The 25,172-nt window shown below is 37.9% G+C and overlaps 1 protein-coding gene across 3 annotated transcripts in view; it reads right to left on the reverse strand.

Annotated features, from left to right (window-relative positions):
- ATG4C (autophagy related 4C cysteine peptidase) overlaps window positions 1-25,172 on the reverse strand; it is a gene marked incomplete at its 5' end in the record, with an annotated part of 80,813 nt that overhangs the window by 41,254 nt on the left and 14,387 nt on the right. For 2 of the 3 annotated variants that reach the window (XM_081086464.1, XM_081086463.1), the window contains 2 exons: window positions 13,859-13,942; window positions 17,033-17,176. In XM_081086464.1, coding sequence (XP_080942590.1) covers window positions 13,859-13,942; window positions 17,033-17,108 — 160 coding nt within the window. Of the gene's footprint in view, window positions 1-13,858; window positions 13,943-17,032; window positions 17,177-25,172 lie in introns of those variants that run through there. The other variant, XM_081086465.1, reaches the window with a different exon arrangement.

Raw genomic sequence — 25,172 nt, forward strand, 5'->3', positions numbered from 1 at the left:
TGAAGGCTTAGTCAAGGCTATCACAATCAGAAATCACAATTAGACAAGCTAAGATGAGAAATAGTCAGAATTTAAGCAAATTACAAAATAAAACCTTAGGTGTACAGCTATTTAGCAGATGTGGGGTAAATTAGATATGTGTATGTTTTAAAAATGGGGAGGTATTTAAAGTTGGACAAATAACAGAAAAGAGACTATTAAAACTGACAAGGCACATAAGAAAGAAAACCCAATGGAACTACTAGAAATGAAAAATATAATAACTGAAAACAGGAGCTTGGTGTAGGATTAATTACACACAGCTCAGGAGATAATTAAAGAACCAGAAGTAAGAACTAAAGAAATTATTCAGGACATAGCACCGAGAGACAAAGTAATAGTAAATATGACCAAAGAATTTCAGAGACATGGAGAAAAATCTAACAAAGTGATTTATCAGAGATACAAAAAGAGAGAATAGGAAGAATGGGGAACAGCTGTAATTAAAAGTGGCTGAAAATTTTTCAGATTTTAAGAAAAATATGTCAAAGCAATCACTTCTATACCCACGGCTTCAATAACTTTTTATATACTCTAATAACAATACAATTTTAAGTGTTTTTATTTAACAGTTTTATTTTACATAGAATGCCTCATTTACTAAAACCAGATTCCAAATTGCTCTGTGAAAACAATCACAAAATATGTGATATTAGCATGTTAACTTTAAGAAATTTCCCTAATTGTTTTTTTGTGTGTTTGATTTAATGTGTGGTATTTTTTAAAATATAAGTTGGGATGTCACATAACAAACTTAGCCAAAATAAATTTATAACAAACTTTCAACCAGAGAGCTCCACTTCTATGTTCCACATAACAGAGCCAAAAGTCATCTTCCTCCACAAACGTACTCCTCCTCCTGCACTCCCTATCCAGGAGAAAGTCAGTCTGTCTAACCACTCGGGCTCCCTCTTGCCTGGAGCTGGCTTTCCCAGGGCAGGACACCAGGGACCAACACTGGCTATGCCTGGCATCCCCACCCCTAATTCCTTCCCCATCGTGTCTAGCCAGTTTCTCTCTCAACTACCTGAAAGCTCAGTTCTTTTCCCTATTTTCATTTTTCAGACCTGCCTGAGGCCCTCCAGTCCTCAGTCTTTCCCATGCATTGCTCTATTTAAGGTCTTGTGGGGCTATATGAAGACTTTGGGTATTTTTTTTCCTTTCTCAATAACAACTTTAATATCCCAACATTGGAGTATTTATCCATCGTTACCTATCCAGATGGTACCTAAGTGAAGGAATCAAGTTAAGGGCTTGGTGGTACCCTTGCTCCAATCTGTTAAGCGAGTTGATACTCAGGACAATTCACGTGAAAACAATTTAGGGTTTGTAATTTAAGTTCAAAATAGAGACTGACATGGGAGAGGCTGTATGGTGTTAAGTGAGCTGCTTTCAGCATCTCAGACAGAAGCTGCCTTATTCGTTCCAACTATAATTTGAACACAGAAGGAAAGAAAACTGTGGGAAAGAAAACATAAAGTAACTGAATGATGTGAGATGTGACTGCCAGTGCTGCAGAAGATAGATTTCTGTTTGCTTGCTTGTTTTTTACCCAAAGGAGAACCCACAGAGTTCTGATTACTTTAAAATTTCCACTTTTACACAAATATGTTTTAGTCTTACTTCAGTGATTTAACAGACTTCTCTTTTACACTGACTGTTCTAAAAGAGAGGTGGTGTGTTCTTGAGACTGTTGGTAAAAAAAAAAAAAAAAAAAAAAAAAAAAAGGAAAACAAATTTAGACTTTAATTTGTAACACAAGGTTTTGAGCATTAAGATGCCAGATCCTCCACAACAATGCTTGTCTCCATGGCTCCCTCTCCTCTCCCCTCCTGTTCAACTTCAAGAGTGCTGAGGAAAGCCCAGCCAGTGTGGCTCAATGGCTGAGCATCGACCTATGAACCAGGAGGTCACAGTTCGATTCCCAGTCAGGGCACATGCCTGGGTTGCGGGCTCGATCCCCAGTAGGAGGCTTGCAAGAGGCAGCCAGTCAATGATTCTCTCTCATCATTGATGTTTCTATCTCTCCTTCTGCTATCCTCTCTCTCCCAAATAAATAAAAATATATTTTTTTTAAAAAAGAGTGTTGAGGTAAACGTTCTAAAGTTAAAATGGCTGGGGTGTTGGCGGGAGAAGAGGGAAGCGAGAGGGAGGAGAGAGGAAAAAGAGAGGAAATGTTTGATTAAAATAATTACGGGTAACAACGTGGCTAGTGAAGACTGCATTCTTTTAAGTAAAAAACATTGTCATAAAGATGGTAAAGCCCCATTTGTCTCACTTAAATGCCAGAGATTATTTTGTTTCATAGAGGAAATGTATTATAGCTCTTATTCTATTTAAATTTTAGTTAAGCTCTTAATTTCATTAAAAGTTAGATTAAGCCTGTGAGTTCACCCAGATGGGATGTGGCTTTGTAAATGGGAAGTACTCTTTTTTCAGAATTACTAAGACAGTCTTGTGAAAAAAATGAACAAATTATGTGAATTAATTTTGCCTTTAAACAAAAAGCAGATAATTATTTGTAAAAACTTCTGCTCTGCTTGGTTCTGTACAGTAAGCCTCTGAGTGATTTTACAAACCAGTTAGTAGATGGATAGTGGTAGTGATAGAAACCAAAATAGGGCCTTTATATAATTCTTTTTTTAAGATTTACAACTCACTTTCATGTATATCTCATTTGGCCCTTCTAACTATAAATAAGGCCCATGTATAGTCTCCCTCTATTGCTAATTAAGAAGTCGAGATTTAGAGTTAGGTCTCAAATGACTGTGTAACACAGCTACTGAACAGAAGCTGATGTGGAGGTGATAGATATGCCAAATTCAGTTCTTGTGGTGCTTGAAAAGCTCTTTAGAATGCAGCTCATGTTTTACAATTCCTCCACAAAGTGGGTCTATCTTAACTTACCCCAGTTTTGAACATTTCCATTCAAAATTATTGTATACAACTCAGAGGCAACACCTACCTCTCAATTCTATGTTCATGAATTCATTATAATGAGTAAGAATAAAAGGAGACGTCATAAAATAGCATGAATTTACCAGGCAAACAAGCTGATATATGTTAAAGAGTTTGTCCCGATGACTTTGAATTGCCCTGGACAGAACTTTAGGAGAAGCTGGTAAGAAAGCAGGTAAGGATTAAGCATTCTGATAGAAAGTGTTAAATCAGAATAGTTAACAGAGTTTGTGAGTACAGAATTTACCTTTTCATGTTCAACATGATAGTAAAACTTTCATTTCAATTTGTTTTTAATTTGGGGGAGACACTCAATAAAGAGATATAAGAAACCTCAATTTCAGCATTTGCCTATTATCAAGTTTCCATAGAAACAAGGTCATAACACTAAAATATAAAGTACAAGCACAATAAAAGTTTGCTTTTAATGTCTTTATTTCAGACAATTTTCTATCAGTTACCCTGGAAACTAAGAAATACCTACTTATGTGTAAAACATTTTGGCTTTTCTACAATGGAGAACTGAATTATTCGGTTACACAAAATTATATATGAATGATGCTCTGCCTTGTTCTTCTGAGACTGCAACATGATTTCTTCTAAGTCATTTTAAAGAGCTGTTCCTAAGAACCTAGTATAGATTTCAGTTAAACTTAAAAGAAGTTTTCTACTACCTTGCCTTTACCTGTCAATATATCTAACTGATGGTAGTACCAGTAACACAATAAAGTCCTGTGATACAATTTTATGATTACTCATCAACTTTATACAACCTTTTATGTTATGACCTTATGAGCTTTACTAATCTTCTGGCTAAAGATTCTCAAGTTACTCCTTCCTCCCCCTGAGGAGTGAGTAGGGAAGGAATTGGCAATATTATGTGGAAAAATCTCTGAGCAACATCTTTCCTCTGCTTTTTCTGGTGAGAATGTTAATAATCATTTGATGGAAAAGATTTAAAAAATATAGAAAAGTTATAAAGAGAAGTAATGACATAAAACTTCTGAAACTGTGCTTAGCATCTAGAGAGCGCTCCAGGATGTACTTCCATGCACTGCATGGAGCTCTACTGCATGACTCTGGTAGCTGTTCAGTGGACCATCAAATGGTTGGAGCATCATCCATTTACCCACCCTTTATGGTTGGACCTCTTCTAAAGTGAAACTGTACACAATCCTATATAAAAAAAAAAAGGGTAATATGCTAAGTGTCCTGTCATCAGGTCATCTGTTCAACCAATCAAAGCGTAATATGCTAATGATATGCTAAGGCCGCTCAACCACTAGCTATGACATGCACTAATCACCAAAGGGAAGACACCCGACCAGTCGACCAATCGCTATGACATACTGACCACCAGGGGGGAGACACTCCAACCAGTAGGTTAGCTTGCTGCTGGGGTCCGGCCAATCGGGACTGAGCAAGACGGGCTGGACACGCCCTGGAGACCTCCCGCAGTCCCTCCCCGGCTGGCCAACCTCCCCGGCTCCAATCGTGTACCGGTGGGGTCCCTCAGCCTGGCCTGTGCCCTCTCGCAATCCAGGACTCCTCAGGGGATATTGGAGAGCCAGTTTCAGCCTGATGGCGGAACGACCGGTCGCTATGATGCGCACTGACCACAAGGGGGCAGACGCTCAATGAAGGAGCTGCCCCTGGTGATCAGTACGCTCCCACAGGGGGTGCACCGCTTAGCCAGAAGCCAGGCTCATGGCTTATGAACACAGCAGCGGTGGCGGGAGCCTCCGTGCAGTGCTAAGGATGTCTGAGTGACGGCCTGCCTAAGCCGTCAGTCAGACATCCCCTGAGGGCTCCCAGACTGCGAGAGGGCACAGGCTGGGCTGAAGGACCACCCTGAGTGCATGAATTTAGTGCACGGGGCCTCTAGTCCCATTACAATGTGTTATTCTAAGGACACACATAAAAACGGATGCATTGTACCTCCCTATGGAATTCAGGATGTCATTTCATAGTTAAAGTATTTTAACATTAAATGTTCTTATCCCAAATTAAAGTTGCTATGGTTTCTCACTGGACATTATAACTCATCTTTTAAATTATTTTTGTTTGTTTGTTTTTGTTTAAAGTATTACATATGTCTCCTTTTTCCCCCATCGACCCCTCCCCAGCCACTCCCACCCCCCAGGACAAGCCCCCACTGCCCCAGTGTCCATTTCCATGGGTTATGCTAATATGCATGCATACAAGTCCTTTGGTTGATCTCTTACACCCCACCCCCCCACCCCCACACTACCCTGCCTTCCCTCTGAGGTTTGACAGTCTGTTCGATGTTTCTCTGTCTCTGGATCTATTTTTGTTCATCAGTTTATGTTGTTCATTATATTCCACATCCTCTTTTAAATTTTTGAGGTTCTGGTGTCTTAAATTTGAAAGTACTACTCTAAGATCTGAAAGTAATGCTGATCTTAGATGACAATTCAGAAGATATCATTAGAGATGAAGGAATTAGTGAAAGAACATATATGCATAGCCCAAGGACACAGACAATAGTGTGGTGAGGGCCAGGGAGGGGTGATGGAGGTTGGCTGGAGGTGGGCGAAGGGGGAGAAATGGAGGATTCCTGCAATAGTATCAACAATAAATTACCATCAAGGTGCAGCAAGCATGACTGCAGTGCTCACTGAGAAAGAAAAGAACAAAACAATATGCATCTTAAATGCCACCTAAGTAATTAAAGGTTAAATATGGATCCATTTTCTCCCTCTATCCAAACTGCAGAGCAGACAGAGGAAGAAGCCAGTCCTGATGCTGACTCTGACCCAGGGGCTTGAGGAGCTTCGCAGCGCCTGGGCAAGAAGCTCAGCCTTGGAGCCCAGCTTGTCCTTGGAGATAGGATCACAGTGTCACAGGGACTGTGCGTTCCGCTTTCCTCTTGTAAAGAGGTTGGTTTTAAAATGAGATAACTTTTTCATAAAACGTGTTACATCTTTTAAAAGCAAAATCACTGCACTTTGCATTAGAGACTTCTCAGAAATACCCATTTTGCATCAGATGTGACTTTGTGATTTGCCACGTAAGTACTGGCCAGGTGATCTTTTAATTGCATCAGAATCTTCGGATGCCTATGAACTGGGTAACTCTGAACTACTTGGTTTTCTGGTTGTCCCTGGTTCTTGTTCCACACCCTTGCTAATCAATGCCTGTACTTGCCCATCTCCCACTGAAGGGCGGTCACTTGAGCCAGCCCCTTCCTGGCTGCAAGCTCAGTAGGTGTGTCTGGGGCCTAAAGTTGAGCTGCCCACACTTGACCTTTCACGTAGAATTGCAACTGCCTGTAATTAGCATTTGTTCATTAGTGCTAGGACTAGAAGACTCTTTTTCTTTTCAGGCCATATTTTCACAGTAGTATTTTTTGGTGATACATGAGACACTGCAGTAAAAAACAAATCAGAGTTGACTGAAGTTTTACTAAAGTTTGCTCTCTTAAGCATATTTTAACTCAGGAACAACACTCATCACCTGATCTCTCCACCACTGTGTTGTCAACATCCCAAGATGGTCTCTTAGGAAACCTGCCTTGAATGTTAACTGAAGCAGCAAGTGGGAATACGTGTGTTTTTACTGTCCCTTCCCCTGATGGGATGATGATTGAGATGCTTGTGTAATGCGTTACTTTTTCTTCCCATGGATCCAACATTTTACTAAGCTTTTTAGGGAACAGAGAAAATGCATCTGAGAGCAATTCTTTCTACAAACCTGCCCTAATTTATAAACAGAATGCCTACGTTTTTCCATGTGACCTTCTGAGGGATTGGGAGTTGATGGGAATGGTAGAAAGGGGCACTGTTTACCCTAAGAGTTACTTCTCTGCTCTCATCTTCCATGGATGGGGCGATAAAGCCATTCCTGTCCTGATAAGTAAAGCACTTTTAGTTCCACATGATACTGAGATGTGGCATTGGAAGCTCTGTCCATTGTGCTTTGCCGTATGTCTCGGTCCATGTGCACCAGAGTGTCCGGGATGCTGAAAATCTCCTGCTTTTTGTGGACTTCCTGAAGTCTCTCACTTCATTTCTCCAGGACACACAGAGTCCCTTTTACTGCCGTGGGGACACCATGTACATACCACAGACTGTCCTGGTGTTGACTACTCATGCTACATTGTTGTAGTTATTAAACGAATTATTATTCTTGTGTTATAAATAAAAAATAACATTCCATTTGGAATAAAAGTATTTGAGTGAATTTGCATCTTTATGCTGTATTTGTTTTTTGAGATCAAAAAGTTAAACTGCATGTTTACCCCACAGCTTAAGAAACATTTCAGAGTTTTAGCTATAGTTAAAATATTTCTAGCTTGGAAAATCTAGTCCTCTAAATAATTACACTTTTCAAAAATATAACATCTTGATCTTGAACTTTTTAAGAAAGAATAAGTGCCTTTGCAGTAAAACACCTGAAAAATGCAAAATGGCATTTTATACAGGGGGTGGGCAAAAGTAGGTTTACAGTTGTGCATATGGAAAAATATGTAATACAAGAATAAATAATATCAAAATAAACTGTGTTTCATATATTCACAACTGTAACCTACTTTTGCCCACCCCCTATATAATATATAGATACTTATGATTATTGGCTACTGGAAATTTATAAGTGTTATGTATTTTAAAAGGCATCAAGTAGATTTTCTCCCTCTCCATCTTTTGTGTATTAGTGAGGGATCCTGATGGGAAAGTGTGACAGATAGCATGATGAAAACTATTTTATATTAGTATGAGGAAGGAAAGCTGATCTGAATTAGTTTTAAAAATACAACAAAACGTAGCATATTAAAATTGTTGAACCCTGGCTGTGTGTGTCCCATGCACCAAAAGGTTGCTGGTTCAATTCCCGATCAGGGCACATGCCTGGATTATGGGCTTGATCCCTAGTAGAAGGCATGTTTGCTCTCACATTGGTGTTTCTCTCTCCCTCTCCCCTCCTTTCTCTCTAAAAAACCTATTAAAAATCTTTGTTTTAATAGTATCCTGTGATATTCAAAAATGCTACTATTTCTTTCAACTACTTATAGTGACTGGGATTAGTAATTGGCCTTATTTAAGGAAGAGAATTGTCCTAACATAGTTTAGGCTATTTCAATATGTGATTCTTGCTATATTGTTAGACTCTTTACAAATCAATTAATACTTCAAAAATAAAAGACTACTTCTAAAGTGTGTTACTTTATTCTCTAGAACAATGATTTCCAACCACTTTCATCTCATGGCACACAAAAACAAATAACTAAAATTCTGTACTACACCAAAAATATATTTTTTTTACTGATCTAACAAAAAATATGTATATTTTTTATTGATTTACCAAAAAAATAATAATAGTATGTATCTTCCCCTTTTGCTCCAAAGTGACACTTTTAAAAAGTAGGTGTCTATAGATGTATATAATGATTTCTGGTAGCAAGAATTAACCAATCAAATGCAACATTATTATACAACATGACCAATAAGATGTAACTCTATTATATGACCTACTAGACTCTAGTAACTAGAGGCTCGGTGCACGAAATTCATGCAAGGGGACGGGGGTCCCTCAGCCCAGCCTGCACCCTCTCACAATCCAGGATTGTCCAACTGCCCGGTTTACGGGCCTAAACTGGCAGTCGGACATTCCTCTTGCAATCCAGGATGCTGCACCAGTGACCATATTTTTCATACAGGTGAAAGGCATCTTGCTGTTGTATGGGCAGCTACATTTTTTTGCCCTGATTATAAAAAGTGGTACATAACATGATCCTTCTGAGGCAGTAGTACCATTTTCCCCATCTTATGGGTGGAAAAACTGAAGCAGAGAGAAGTTAAGTAATTGGCTTTGTCACACAGTTATAAGTGTCAGAATCAGGGCTGACCACAAAATGTGCAAGCCAGAGTCCATGCATGTCATCACTGCATCATCCTGTTTTTTCAGTGTTAGAGTAGCCTTGCCAGGTTTTAATTTTTAAATCTAAGAGACTGATCCCAATATATAGGGTAGGGTCCGTAGGCCTGGCCGGTGATCTGTGGAGCAACTGGCAGGGCTATCAGGGGGGGCCCCCACTGGCACCCGCCTTGGCTGACGGCCTGGCACCACCCACTTGCCAGACTTGGCCCCCATCATCCCACTGCTGACGCCAGCCCCGCCCCCCACCACTGCCGCCAGTCACCTCCCTCTGCCCACTGGCACCTTCCTTGGCTGGCTTGGCACCGCCTGCTTGCCAGCCCCGCCCCCCACCAACCAGTCGTTCCTCAGGTCGTTCTGCCATTTGGTAGAGTTGATTATTAGGGTTTTATATAGATAGATATATTTTTGTTTTAAGACAAGGTATTCATACCAGAAGGGTATTGTTGTGTTGGCTATGGTCATTTTTTTAATTTGACAATCTAAGGGAAAAGAAGTCAGTGCCCCTGACTAGTCAGGTATTTTTTAAAAATTCCTACAGCACACCGGTTGAAAAGCACTGCTCTCAAAAAGGATCTCAAAAAGTTCACTGCCACCACTCCAATACCACTACAGATAAATTTGAATTTGTTTCTGTAATAAAATTTACCTTCCAGCTGTAACTGATTTTAAATCATTTGTCAAACACTCACTGACAGCTGTGAGTGCTCAGCAGCTGGGGGTAGGAGAGAAGTGAGAGACCTCCCTTCCCTGGAGAAGCTTACTTTTTTGTGAGGGGGACACCCTGTAAGCAGCTGGTACCTTGTAACAAGTGGAGCTATGTGACTGTAAGAAAGGGAGAAGTTTTATAGTGTGGCTACTGGCAAAGATATCCTGGAGGTAAATTGGGAGGGATTTGGGGGGAGGAGCAGCATGAGTGAGACAGGGTGATGATGAGTATTAGATAACTTAGAGAATAAAATTAATAACATTTAAAAATGAATAAAAAGTATTCTTTCAGGTTCTCCCTTGAGTAATGTAACGATAATCTTATTTAAACATGAAGTGAGAATTAACGTGTTAAAGTTGTTTTATCTGTTTCTTTGGATCTGAATCTTATAAAACTCTTTTATTCTCCAGATGAGTAAACTGGGGCCCAGGGAGACCTTTGGCCCCTCCAGCTTGTTAGTGAATGGGCAGCCCAGCACTCACACACCTCTGCCTCGAACACATTTGTTTTGTCACACTGTCTCCAGAACAAATATTCATTATTGGCTTTCATTTACTGCTATAAAATGCTCTTCCTTCAATATTATATAAAGCATTACATTTTATTGTAGTAAGTGAATAGTAGAAATAGAAAATTGCAGCTGTTTTTTATTGCTTAAGAAAATAAAATACTAAAATCTTATTCTAAACTTTTCACATTATTATATAGGATATTTATAATAGGTGTCTGCCAGGTTTGATTATAGGTGCTATATCAAGGGCAGCATTTTATAACCCATTCCTCAAATCTCATCTGTGGAAGTTAGAGTATCTAATGGGTTTACTACAGAGCTGCACATGATATCACACTCAAGCAGTTCATGGAGCATAAGAAAAATTACAATGCTTAATCGATTGACATTTTAACTAAGGAAAAACCACACTTTTATAGGTTTAACTTACTGTGACATTTTCTTCTATTTCCCTTTCCCTTCATGTATCTCCTGGGAGTCTTACTAAAAAGTATAGCTCATGCTCAACAATATTTCTAGATGACAGCACAGTCAGCCAGCCTAAACTTAGAACCACAGTCCAATGGTGAATATGACTAGGATGACAAGGGATGAGTAACAGACCCCCTTATGCTAAAGGCATTCTAGCAATACCTAACTTCAGTCAACTAATTGTCTTCTTCAGTGATCAGGTTAAGAAACTGGTGTCACCGAAACCGGTTTGGCTCAGTGGATAGAGTGTCGGCTTGCGGACTGAAAGGTCCCAGGTTCGATTCTGGTCAAGGGCATGTACCTGGGTTGCGGGCACATCCCCAGTAGGAGATGTGCAGGAGGCAGCTGATCGATGTTTCTCTCTCATCGATGTTTCTAACTCTCTATCTCTCTCCCTTCCTCTCTGTAAAAAAATCAATAAAAAATATATATATATTAAAAAAAAAAAGAAAGAAACTGGTGTCCATTATATATTAATTTCAAGGACCTAAATATAAATTTGTAATTTCCATTTTAATCTCAAAAGGAGTATATGAAGGGAAAGCCAGTTAGCAAATATGAAATCCCAGGAAAAAGCATTTGTCTTTATTTGCTGGATTTCTGTTGTTAAGACATCCTATCTAATAAAAGACAAAAGGGTAATTAACCGTACCTCCGCTACGCTTCCCATTGGCTAATCAGGGAGATATGCAAATTAACTGCCAACAAAGATGGTGGCCAGCAGCCACGCAGCTGAAGCGAACATGAGGCTTGCTTGCTCCAGTGATGGAGGAAGCCAAGGTTCCCAGCCTGCTGCGGCCCGGCTCTGAGCTCTGGAAGCAACAATGTTTTAATTATAGAAGCTAACAAACCCCAGATACCTGCTTTCAGCAGCTGCGGCCTCAGAGCTGGAGCGAGCAGGACGGCAACAATGTTTCAATTAAAGAAGCTAAACAAACCCCAGATATGTGCTTTCAGCTAGCCGTGGTCTCAGAGCTGTAGCTGGGCCTCAGAGCTGGAGCTGGCTCTCAGCTCCAGTGACAGCTATAGAAGGTAAATAAATCCCAGAATTTAAAAAAAAAGGAATAAAGGAGAGGCTGGGAGCTTCAGTCGCCAGCCAGCCTGAAAACGGCCCTCAGCCCCTCACCCAGACTGGCCAGGCACCCCATTGGGAATCCCAACCCTGAAGGGGTGTGACCAGCTTCAAACAGCCATCAGCCCCTCATCCAGGCTGGCCAGGCACCCCAGTGGGGACACCCGCCCTGATCCGGGACACCCTTCAGGGCAAACCAGCTGGCCCACACCCGTGCACCAGGCCTCTATCCTATATAGTAAAAGGGTAATATGCAAACTGACCCTAACAGCAGAAAGACTGGGAATGACTGGTCACTATGACACACACTGACCACCAGGGGGCAGACGCTCAATGCAGGAGCTGCCCCCTGGTGGTCAGGGCACTCTCACATGGGGGAGCTCTGCTCAGCCACAAGCCAGGCTGATGGCTGCCAGTACAGTGGTGGTGGTGGGAGCCTCTCCTGCCTCCTTAGCAGTGTTAAGGATGTCTGACTGCAGCTTAGGTCTGCTCCCCACTGGCAAGCTTAGGTCTGACTGCAGCTTAGGTTTGCTCCCCACATCCCCCGAGGGCTGCCGGACTGCCAGAGGGATGTCTGATTGCCAGCTTAGGCCCAATCCCCCAGGGAGCAGGCCTAAGCCAGCAAGTGGTCATCCCCCGAGGGGTCCCAGACTGTGAGAGGGCACAGGCCGGGCTGAGGGACCCCCCACCCAGTGCACAAATTTTTGTGCACCGGGCCTCTAGTTGTTGAATATAATGAAAAGGAGAGGTGCTCTTTACTGGGTGTTTCTAGAAAAACAAAAAGTATGTTTCTATGAGATAGATTCCTAAAATGATGCATACTACTTTGGAACTTACTAATGGAAGAAGTAACAGCTTGTCCCCTACTTGCATTGGAGTGTATCTGCATTTAAATTTAATTGATTTTTGTCATATTTTCCCCATCATACATTTTTTCCTGCATTATTTTTGTATAATAATTCATTCTCCTTCCTATCCCCAAAGAAGGGGAAAATGCATCACACCTGTCTTAAGGAGCAAGTTTTCAAGCTAATTTCTTCGTGGATAAAATTTCTTTCAACTCCGGTTTTAGTTTCATAGATATATTTAATTTAATTATACACACACACACACACACACACACACACACACAGGGGGAGGGGAGGTCAAAGTAAATTTACAACTGTGGGTACATGAAACAGAGTTTATTCTTGTTATTATGTATTCACAGGCAGTTGGCAAGCTGGCCCCGCCCCTGACCAGGGTGGGGGTGGCCAATCAGGGGCAGGGCTGTCCAGGGGGAAGAACTACGAGCAGTTGGCCGGCTGGCTCCACCCTCTGGTCGAACTCCCAGTCAAGGAGACAATTTGCATATTAGCCTTTTATTATATAGGATATTTTATTATATAGGATATTTCAAATGAACAACTATAAACCTACTTTTGCCCCACCCTGTAGGTATATTTGGAGATCCAGAAGGATAAAGAAGAGAAGGGAAAACAGACAAAGTATTTTAAGACAACATGGCTAAATTTGATAAAAACTATAAACCAACAAGCCCAAGAAGTTCAACAAAACCCAAGCACAAGAAACATGAATAATACTACACCAATGCACATCATAATCACATTGTTCCAAACTAGTGATAAAAAAAACTTAAAAGCAGTTAAGAAGAAAAAGGACATTATGTACAAAGAAAGATAAGGATGACATCAGATTTCTCATTGGAAACAAAACAAACAAGACGATAGTGAGGCAACATCTTCAAAGCTACTGCAAGAAAAAAAAGGATCAACCCAGGATTCTATACCCAGCAAAAATATCTTTCAAAAATGAAAGTAATATACTTTATCAGAGACATAAAAGCTGGAAAAATACATCACCAGCACACCTATACTATACAAAACATGATGGTTGTTAGGGATTGAGGGTAAGGAGGAATGAATTATTGTTTAATGGATATGGAGTTTCATATTTTACAAATGGAGAGTTCTGGAGATAAATGGTGGTAATGGTACCACAACCTTAAGAAAGTATTAGTACCACTGAACTTAAAAATAATTACGAGGTAAATTTTATGTTATATTTTACCACAAATTTTAAAATTGAAGTAAAAAACAACAGAAATGTGCCAAAAGTAGATTAATCTAGGAATAAAATAGTGAAAACAGTTACACAATCAATTTCTACATATTTTTTAATGGGTTACAAATCTAGCACTTACCTTCACATTTAAAATGATAACATTTTCCAAGCAATAATACAGGAGAATTTCTACTAAAATACGTCTTTGTTTTCAACACCCAACCTAAATGAGAAAAAATTATTTTGCAATTAAAGTGTTACGCACTAAAATTCTAGCAACATTTTCTATTATTTAATTTCAAATCATCAATTATCAACTATGGATGTGCATTTTTTTGCAAAAGTAGCAAATATTTGGACAATGAACTGAAAATATGTATTTTAACTACATTCACTCCACTTACAGGACATGAGAGAGAAAAAAGAATTTTAATTTACTTTCAAACAGGTAACAATGTTCTTATGTATAAAAAAATTTTTAATCCTTATGCAAGGATATATTTTTATTGATTTTAAAGAGGGAGGAAGGAAGAGAGGATATTTACAAATCATATATTTGCTAAGGGATTCTTTTTTTATCTAGAGTATATAAAGAACTCTTATAATTCAATAACAAAAGGACAACCCAATTAAAATGTACAAAGAATTTGAATATATACTCCAAAGAATATATACATTTAAGGCCAATAAGTACATGAAAAGATGCTTAACATCATTGTTCATCAAAGAAATGCAAACCGCCGAAACCGGTTTGGCTCAGTGGATAGAGCGTCGGCCTGCGGACTCAAAGGTCCCAGGTTCAATTCCGGTCAAGGGCATGTACCTGGGTTGAGGGCACACCCCCGATAGGAGATGTGCAGGAGGCAGCTGGTCGATGTTTCTCTCTCATCGATGTTTCTAACTCTCTATCTCTCTCCCTTCCTCTCTGTAAAAAATCAATAAAAATATATTAAAAAAAAAAAAAAAGAAATGCAAACCAAACTCACAGTAAAATACTTCACAACCACTAGGATGGCTCTAATAAAAGAATGGACAAGGTATTGGTGAGGATGTGGAGTAATTCAAACCCTCATACATTAAGGGTGGGAATGTAAAATGGTGCAGCCACTTTGGAAAAGTTTGGCAGTTCCTCAAAAAAATTAAACTTAGAGTTAATATATGATCCAGAAATTCCACTCCAAGACAACAGAAAACATGTTCAGCCCTGGCTGGTTTGGCTCAGTGGATAGAGAGTCAGCCTATGGACTGAAGGGTCCCAGATTCAATTCCAGCCACGGGCACATGCCTGGGTTGTGGGCTTTATCCCCAGTGGGGGATGTGCAGGAGGCAGCCAATCAATGATTCTCTCTCATAATTAATGTTTCTATCTCTCTTTCCCTCTCCCTTCCTCTCTGAAATCAATAAAGATATTTTTTAAAAAAGCATGTTCACACAAAACCTTGAACACAATGTTCAGAGCAACACTATTCGTATTCCAAAAAGTAGAAATAACCTAAATGTCCATCAACTGATGAATGGGTAAAGCAATGTGGTATAGCCATACAATGAAATATTATTCAGCCATATAAAGGAATAAAGTACTGATATATACATGATACAACATGAACTTTGAAAACATTAAGTGAAAAGGCCAGACACAAAAGGCCACAGGTTGTATGATTTAATTTACATTTGATTTTAGAGAGGGAGGAAGAATGTCCAGAATAGGGAAATCCATAGATATAGAAAATAGACTGGTGGTTGCCAGGGGCTGGAGGGAGGTGGAGAGGAATAGGGAGTAGCTACTAATGGGCATGGGACTGCTTTTTGGGCTAAAAATATATTCTGGAATTAGATAGTGATAATGGTTGCACCGCCTTGTGAATATCCTAAAAACCACTGACTCATACACTTTAAAAGGGTGCATTTTATAGTATATAAATTATAATAGAGGCCCGGTGCACGGATACTAAAGGTCCTTCGGCCTGGCCTGCACCCTCTCGCAATCCAGGACCCCTCAGGAGATGTCAGAGGGCTGGTTTCAGCCCGATCTCTGCAGGCCAGGCCAAGGGACCCCACCAGTGCACGAATCCGTGCACCGGGTCTCTAGTATGCATATAAGATCTTTGGCTAATCTCTTCCCGCCCTCCCACCTCCCCACTTCCTTCTGAGATTCATCAGTCTGTTCCATGTTTCCATGCCTGTGCATTTAGAGTCTGCCCCCTGGTGGTCAGTGCGTGTCATAGCTACAGGTAGAATGGTCACTATCTATTGATCTCAACTTTAAAAATTAATGTTCATAATTTTCAGAATGCCATGTCATGTTATTATCAAGTTGTAACTGTCTAAATAGGTAGTTGGCCATGACTTCCAGTGAGCCAGATGTCAACTGCCAACAGGTTTTACCTGAATTTGCAGTGTCAAGGAATTTCACTAAATTTTATCATTTTTATTTTATGGCTATGAATTTCTTCCTGTTGAAACTGGTTCTGCTGAGTATTTCTCCATTTCTGAAGGCTTCTTTACCTCCTATTTGTTTTTAGTCTGAAGTGAGCTTCAAAAGTACCATAAGATCAGTTGCCAGATGGGAGAGGGTAGGGGATTGGGTGAAAAAGGTAAAGGGAGTAAGAAGTACAAATTGGCAGTTACAAAATAGTCATGGGGATGTAAAGAACAGCATAGGGAATATAGTCAATAATATTGTAAACTATGTATGGTACTATACTTACTGGGGGGATTGCTTTATAAGTTATATAAACATCTAGCCACTATGCTGTACACCTGAAACTAATATAATACTGAAAGTCAACTGTAACTGAAAAAATTAAAAACAAATAAAAAAGAATAAACTGTAAAACAAAACAAATTAAAGAAAACACCATATGACCCTTATTGGATTTGTTTGCAAACCAAGAGTTACTAGGTTAAAAATAAGGGTCTGAGGGTACTTCCAGGAGAAATTCATAGGTATCAGTGCATGAACTTTATACCGTCTTTTTTGTGTGTTCAGAGGTCTATTTTGCTTACTTCCTGGTTCATACATGAGGTTGCCTGAAATTAAATCTAAAAACGGAGGTATTACCATCACCTGAATAAATTCTGTTTGGAATTTTAAAATAAAAAAAAAAGAGGGCACATAAGTATGCTTTAGTTTCTAAGCATTGTTTATGTTGATATTTGGTTCTTTCTTCATGAGACATTCTTATCTACATTCCTTACAGAAATATGTCATTCAATGAGAACCTTAAGCAATGTCAGTGATTTAATAAGGAAGATGATACACATCTTCAAATATATCTTTGGATTTATACAATTTTTAAATCAAAATACTTACTATACTTCATGTTATTCCAAGCAGATATAAATTTAGTTTTTAGCTTGTCAACTTCTTCTGTTCCTGTGGCCTCCATATTCAAATTCTAAAGAAACAGCCATCACTTGATTTCATTCTTCTACAGAGTTTAATCTTTTGTACTGACTAAAAGAAAAAAGTTAAAAGAAAATAAGTAATAAGTTCATGTTATATGGTACAATACCTGCTAATGTTACTTTAGTGATTAAATAAAATTTGAATTTGAAATGAGCAAACCCATTTCTCATATTATAGAACAGACTATAATATAGTCAATAAATATTTTAAATTTAAAAAACACTTAATACCAAATATACAACAATATAAATTATCACACAAAACTAGACAATAATCTCTCCCAGGTACTCACAATTAAAAACAATAAGTTAACTTAGGAACACAGCTCAGCATTGGTGCTTGTGCAACTGTTCAAGATTTGTTTTATTTGTAATTAAAGAAGGTGATTTGAAATCTTATGAAAAATGATGACTATCTTCAGAATGGAGGCTTCCACTCATATCAAGTCACTACTTTCATATAAAGCCTAAATTTTTGTTTTATTTTAAATTACGGCATTTCCTACAATTACTGCCTATCTTAATACTGCAGCATTTTAAAAAAAAAATAGAATGGCTTAAATTTACAACAGGAAATGTTTTCTTACTTTAAAATAAGAATAAATGTAGCTCATAAGTGTTTGTTTTTTAACTAATTTGAGGTGAAAATAGAAATGTGTGATATAATCTGAAAGAGGAACAAATTATAATTCAAAGTGCTTGAGCTTATCTGCAATAATTCACAGACAGTTTACTTTTCAAAAAAATGCTGCACAGAACATTACATTTTAGGGTTATAAATATCTACTCAAAAGTACTGATACATTCATTTCTCTAACAATACACATTCCATTTTATAAAATGTATTAAAAGCTACTAATTATACATCATAGTTGAGGCAGGAGGAAACATAGTCCATTGGAAGAATTTAAAAAGCCAAGGTGAAAAGAAAGTCCAAAAAAGTAACACAAGATGTGGCTCTAGGGCTAGACAGGGGCCAGAGCACACACGGCCTTGTAGACTATGTTAAGAATTGTGTTCTTTATCCTAGCACCTAGTTTCAAACAGAAATATCAGAATCAGATTCTGTAGGTTTATTTGACTTCAATAGCAGCAAAGAGAATAGACTGAAAAGGGACAAGAGTAGATGGTGAGAGTATACTACTACTATACAAGACTATAAGTGAAATAATAATAGTAGGTTGGACTGGAGCTGTGGAGATGGAGAGCTATCGATACTAGTATATGAGAAAGGGTGTCAAAAATTCACTAAGTCTTGGTGATAAAATGGATGTGGAAGGTGAGAAACAGGGATATGTCAAGGATAAACTAGCCAGGTTCCAGGCTTATAAAACTAAATAGATGCTGCCAATCACTGATATAGGGAATATCAGGAGAGGGGCAGGTTAGAGGGAGATCATGAATTTGATTTATGTGGAATGTGAGATGCCTCTGAGAGAAACAGTAGAGAATCATTACTTATTTAATCACCTGATAAATTATTGTCAGGCACTATTCTAGGCAATGCAGATAAAGCTTAGAACAAAGGCAGTGAAATATAACAGGTCCTTGAATAAAGTCATTTCGTTCAACATCATTTATTTATATAATGTTGATGAAATGTCATAGGAACTTAATTCTTGTTTGTATCAATTAACCTATGGGGAAATTGCTTTAATTATCTATCATTTCACTTAAAGTTCCAAAACCTGTCGACAACATGAAGTGCAGACTACTATACTTCTGTCACGAGCTTATATTCTAGATATAGTCTAGAGAGGACAACAAGGCAGTTGGATTATATAGATCTAGAGCTCAAGCGTGAGGTCTAGGCTTGAGCTACTAATTTGAGGACTGCTGATATACAAGTGAGAATTAGAGCTGCAAACATGTTCCCCCAGGCCTTTGCCTTGCTCATGTTTGCACCCCCAGCTCTGAGGATGACAGTCAAGGCCCTTCATGAAATGGCATCTGTCCCCTTACTCAGCTTTGTCTTTTGCCACTCCCCCACATGCACCATATACTGAAGGCATTTTTAATTCTATTATTAGAGCTTCCTAAACTTGACATGATGTCTGATACCTCCATGCCTTTGCATGTGTTGATCCCTCTACCTAGAATGCCTTCCTGCTCACCCTCATTATTTTTTATTTAAAAAAAAAAAGATTTTTAAAAATCCATTTTTAGAGATGGAGGGAGGAGGGAGGGGGGCCAGGAGGGAGGGAGAGAGAGTGAAACATCAATGTGAAAGCAAAACATGAGTTGGCTGCTTCCTGCACGCCTCTAAAGGGAACCAAGCCTGGAACCCGGGCATGTGCCATGACTGGGAATTGAACAGGCAACCTTTCAGTGAATGGGATGACACACTACCAACTGAGCCACACCAGCCAGAACTCACCTTCATTTTTTGACTACCTTATTATCATGACTCCCTAAGACCCAGCTTAAGTTTCACCTCCTCTGGTAAGTTTGGTAAGATTTCCACCCTCTTCCAAACCTCAAACTAAGACAGATGCCCCGCCTCTTTCCTCATAGAATACTTCCTCTATCACAGCACTCATCACACTGTATTGTAATTATTTGTTTCTTACCTGTCTCTTACACTAGACTAGCAATTTTCAACCATTTTTATCTCATGGCACAAATAAACGAATTACTAAAAGTCCGTGGCACACCAAAAAATATTTTTGTCAGTCTGACAAAAAAGGCCCTAGCTGGGGGCAGAAAAAAGAAAGAAAGGAAGAAAGAAGAAAGGAAAGAAAGAAAGAGGCCCTAGCTGGTTTGGCTCAGTTGATAGAGCATCAGCCTGCGGACTGAGGGGTCCCAGGTTTGACTGTGGGCAAGGGCACATGCCTAGGTTGTGGGCTCAATCCCCATTTGGGGGCATGCAGGAGGCAGCCTATCAATGATTCTTTCTCATCATTGATGTTTCTATCTCTTTCCCTCTCCCTTTCTCTCTGAAATAAAAATATATATTTTTTAAAAATCTGACAAAAAGGTATAATTTTATTGATTTAAAATAATAATAGTAGTAATTATCTGCCCTTTTTGCTTCCAAGTGACTTTTTTAAAAATATGTTTTTATTGATTTCAGAGAGGGATGGAGTCAGCAACCCAGGCATGTACCCTGACCAGGAATTGAACCAGCGACCTCCTGGTGCATGGGATGACGCTCAACCAACTAAGCCACACTCGCTGGGCTCCAAAGTGACTTCTTAAAAAAATAAGGTGCCTATACTTGTATATAAGGATTTCTGGAACCGAGAATTAACCAATCAGATGCGACCTTATTATGCAACATGACCAATAAGATGCAACTCTATTGTATGACCTATATTTATGGCTCAAGACAGGACATTCACACCCAATGACTACTGTTGTGTTGGCTGTTGTCATTTTTTAATTTGGCAATCTAAGGGAAAAGAGGTTAGTGTCCCTGACTAAATAGTCAGGTATTGCATGTTTTAAAAAGTACTGCAGCATGAGGGACTGAGGGGGGGGAAAGAAAGAGAGAGACAGAACTCATAGACATGGGCAACAGTGTGGTGATTGTGGGGTCGGGGTGATGGAGGAGGTGGAAGAGTGCATGGTGGGGGGGGGGATGAATGATGATGGAAAAAATTAAATTTAAAAAATTACTATGGCACACTGATTGAAAATTGCAGCATTAGACAGTAAACTTTTTGAAGATCCTTAATGTCTGCCTGGCATGTGATTGGTCCCAAAAATATGTTTATTAAATGAATCAGTGAACCGAGAAATTAATGAAATGTAGGTATATCACTAATAGCACTTTTACCAGCTGTAATTAGAATTTTTAAACTAACAACTAGAATAAAAAAAAGGAAAAAATTGTTTCCTCGAGAAAACTGCATAATTTAACAAAATTTGGAAAATAAGGAAAAAGTTTATAAAATGTGTGAATTATATATATAGTGCATCCACATTATGGGCTATATAGTCATTTAAAATGTCTCCAAAGCGTTTGTAAAAATGGAGAACACTCAGCAATGTCTAAAACTTTATGTATCACATGATATTGGCACAGGAAGGGGGGGGGGTATTAGAAAGAAATATTGACAATAGTTTCCCTAAATGTAAAATCATGTGGTTATTTTTATATCACTATTATCAACTTTTTCCAAATCTTATAGAAGGAATATATGTAATTTATATAATTTCAAAAGTTTATTTTTAAAAAGGCACCATGAATCTTCTAAGTCTAAAATGTTTAAAATAAGAGACTATACATGTATGTATTTTCTTCCTAAGTTAAAACGAAAGTGGGCCACAGGGAAGACTTTGGTTCAGTTCCCAACACCAGCTACCAGAAACCTCTGGACAGTCCTTATCAAGAGTATGAAAGTCAGGATGCCATAAAGTGTGTGTGTGTGGGGGGGGGGGGGGGGAGGACACGACAAAGTGAGACATTTTGTATGGGGAAAGTCTGTTATCTTAGTTATGACTCCTAAGTAAATAAATAACCAAGGTAAGATGCTGTGAAAGAAACAGAAATTAATGAGACAAATATTCTTGACTATTCTATAAGGATACTTTTATTGTCATTGTTATAGAGAGTAAATGAGAATAAAATTATCATAAGGTAAAACTAGTTAAGCTCTTGCTAATTTAATAATTCAGTTTTGTTTTACTTTTCATATAATTGAATTTCAATCTTATATAAAAACAGGAACCTACTTTATTTCTACAACAAAAATTTAAATGACTATTTCCAAAAATCCTAACTTTAAAGCAGGGTCGAATTTGAAAAGTTAGCCCACCATCTTGGAAAGTTTTATAAATCAAAACACTTTAAAAAGGAATAACCAACATTCCAAATGAGAGGATTTGTCTTACTGCATGTTAAAACATATTATAAAACTACAGTAATTAAAGTTTAGTAATACTTAAATTTATTATATTTATTAGCAAAGGATGACACTGAATAAAACATAATAGGGAGTAGGGAAATAAATCCAAGCACATTTGAGAATTTAGTACCTGCTGTGAGACATATTTCATATCAGTGAGAAAAGATGGCTAATTTAATAAATAATACTAGAATAAGCTAGCCAGTTTAAAAAATAAAGCTACTTCACGTTATAAATTCTAGATAAGTCAAACACGTGACACGTATGCATCTACTACAAAGAAGTATTTATTAAAATTGCTTTAGCCCTAACCGGTTTGGCTCAGTGGATAGAGCGTCAGCCTGCAGACTCAGGGGTCCCAGGTTCAATTCCGGTCAAGGGCATGTATCTTGGTTGCGGGCACATCCCCAGTAGGAGGTGTGCAAGAGGCAGCTGATCGATGTTTCTAACTTTCTATCCCTCTCCCTTCCTCTCTGTAAAAAATCAATAAGATATATTTTTAAAAAATGAAATAAAATAAAAAAATAAAATTGCTTTAACAATCTTGTAGAAAAGGCCTTTCTTAGCATGGTATGCAAAACTAGAAATCCAAAAGGAAAATGTAATTACATAAAATGAAAATTTCTATACAGGAAGAAGAAAAAGAATGTTAACAAGGGTGAGTTACAATTCAATAGTCAGGAAAAATTCAATACCTATTATATATAGACAAAGTATTAATGTCTCTAATATACAAAGAGCTCTTCTATATCAATAACAAAAAGAAAAACCCAAATGGAACACAAGACAGGCATTGTAAAAGAAGGCCAAAAAAACATGAAAATATTTTGACCCTTACTAGTACTGGATCAAAGTAATTCACATTAAAATAATTTCATATTATCATCACAAGAGATGAAACTGGTGAGCCTGAGGAAGCAAGCATTTTACATAAGTATTTCTCAAATAATAAACTCCTTCAGGGAAGAGAATGTGTCTTGTTCAGTACTATATCCTCACATCTAGCACATCGGTATGCTAATAGACACAATTACGTGCTGATGAATAGATTATGACACATACATATTATGATGATATAAATTTATATTTATACTATAAAAATCTATCCAGGGAACATATGTGAGGCAAAACTGATAAAACTGAAGAAGACACACATGTATCCACTATGATAGTTAGAGACTTTAACAACCCTCTATCAGAAATGGTAGATGCAGCAGGCAGAAAATCAGTGAAGACATAGTTGAACTCAACAGCACAATCAATCAACCGGATGTAATTGGCATCTACAGGCTACTTCACCCAAAAACACCAGATTAATTCTCCTTAATTTCACATAGAATATTCACCAAGACAGACCATATTTTAAGCCGTAAAACAACCCTTAACAAATTTAAAAGAGTAGAAATCATACAACGTCTGCTCTTACCACAATGGAATTAAACTAAAAATCAGTGAAAAGATAGATGGAAATTCCCAAAATACTTGAAGATTAAATATTATGAACAACTCTATGCTCAAAAATTTGATTCCCTAGATTAAATGAACCAATTCCTTAAAACTCACACAAGAACAAATAGACAATCTGTATAGGACTAAATCTATTAAAGATATTGAAGAAATAATTAATGACCTTCCAAAACAGAAAGCATCAGGCCCAGATAGCTTCAGTAGTGAATTCTACCAAACATTTAAGGAAGAAATTATTACCAATTCTCTATAATCTCTTCCAGAAGATAGAAGCAGAGGAAATACTTCCTAACTCCAACACCAAAGGCACAACCTCTGAAAGAAATAACTGACAAGCTGGACTTCATTAAAATGAAAAACTTCTGCTCTGAGAAAGGCAATTTCCAGAAAATGAAAAGACAAGCTACAGACTGTGAGAAAATCTCTGCAAAAGACACAATTGATAAATGACTACTATCCAAAATATACAAAAAACTTTTAAAACTCAAAAATAAGAACATGAACTACAACCAATTTAAATATGAACCAAAGATCTCACCGAAAAAGATATTCAGAAGGCAAGTAGGCATAGGAATATATGCTCCACATCAAATGCTATCAAGAAAATCAAATTAAACAATAATGAACTACCACTCAAACTATTTGAATGGCCAAAGTCCAAAACACTGATAACACCAAATGCTGACAAGCTTGTGGAGCAATATGATACTCTCATTGCTCATAGAAATTATTCTGAATTTGAGGTACAGATACTTTGGAAGACAGTTTGGCAGTTTCTTACAAAACTGAACACACTCTTACGATATGATCTAGCAATTGCATTCTTGGTATTTACCCAAATGAAATAAAACCTTGTATTAAACCAAAACGTGCATACAGATGTTTATAGCAGTTTTATTCATAAACTGCCAAACCTGGTAACAACCAGATGTCCTTCAGTAATGGATAAAAACTGTGGTATATCCAGACAATGGAATATTATTTAGCACTAAAAAGAAACGAGTTATCAAGTCATGAAAATATATCAAGAAAAACCAAATGCATTATTTCTAAGTGAAAGAAGCCAATTTTTAAAAGCTACATACTGTATGATTCCAACTGTATGACATTAAGGAAAAGGCAAAATTATGAAAACAGTGAAATGATCAGTGGTTGGCAGAGTTTGGGGGCATGTGGGAAGAGGATGAGTAGGCAGAACACAGGATTTTGAGAATAGTGAAACTGTGTATGATACTGTAACTGTGGATACATGCCATTACACATTTATCCAAACTCTTAAAATGTACAGCAGCAAATGTGAATCTTACTGTAAACTATGGACTTAGGATGATAATGATGTGTCAATGTAATAAATGAAACATTTACTGACAGTGATATAGATAGTAGAGGAAGTTGTGTGTGTTGGAAAGGAACTCTGATACTTTCAATTTTGCTGTGAACCTAAAATTGCTCTAAAAATAAAGTTTGTTAATTATTTTTAAAAAGAGGTATCCAGAGCATAGAGTGAGAAGAAAGAACATCATTAATATGATTTATGCATCTATCTGCATATATATTTTGCATCACACCCATATACATGCATAAAACAATGTCTAGAAGTCCATAATGTTCAAAGTGGAATCTCTAAGAGATGAAATATCATTTCTACTTTCTTTTTTATACTTTACTATCTAAATTGTTTACATTGAGCCTCTTTTAAAATAAATTATTCAAAATAAATTAAATGAA

This window comes from Myotis nattereri (genome assembly GCF_964212035.1).
Source record: "Myotis nattereri genome assembly, chromosome: 3".
In the NCBI taxonomy this organism is placed as follows: Eukaryota; Metazoa; Chordata; class Mammalia; order Chiroptera; family Vespertilionidae; genus Myotis; species Myotis nattereri.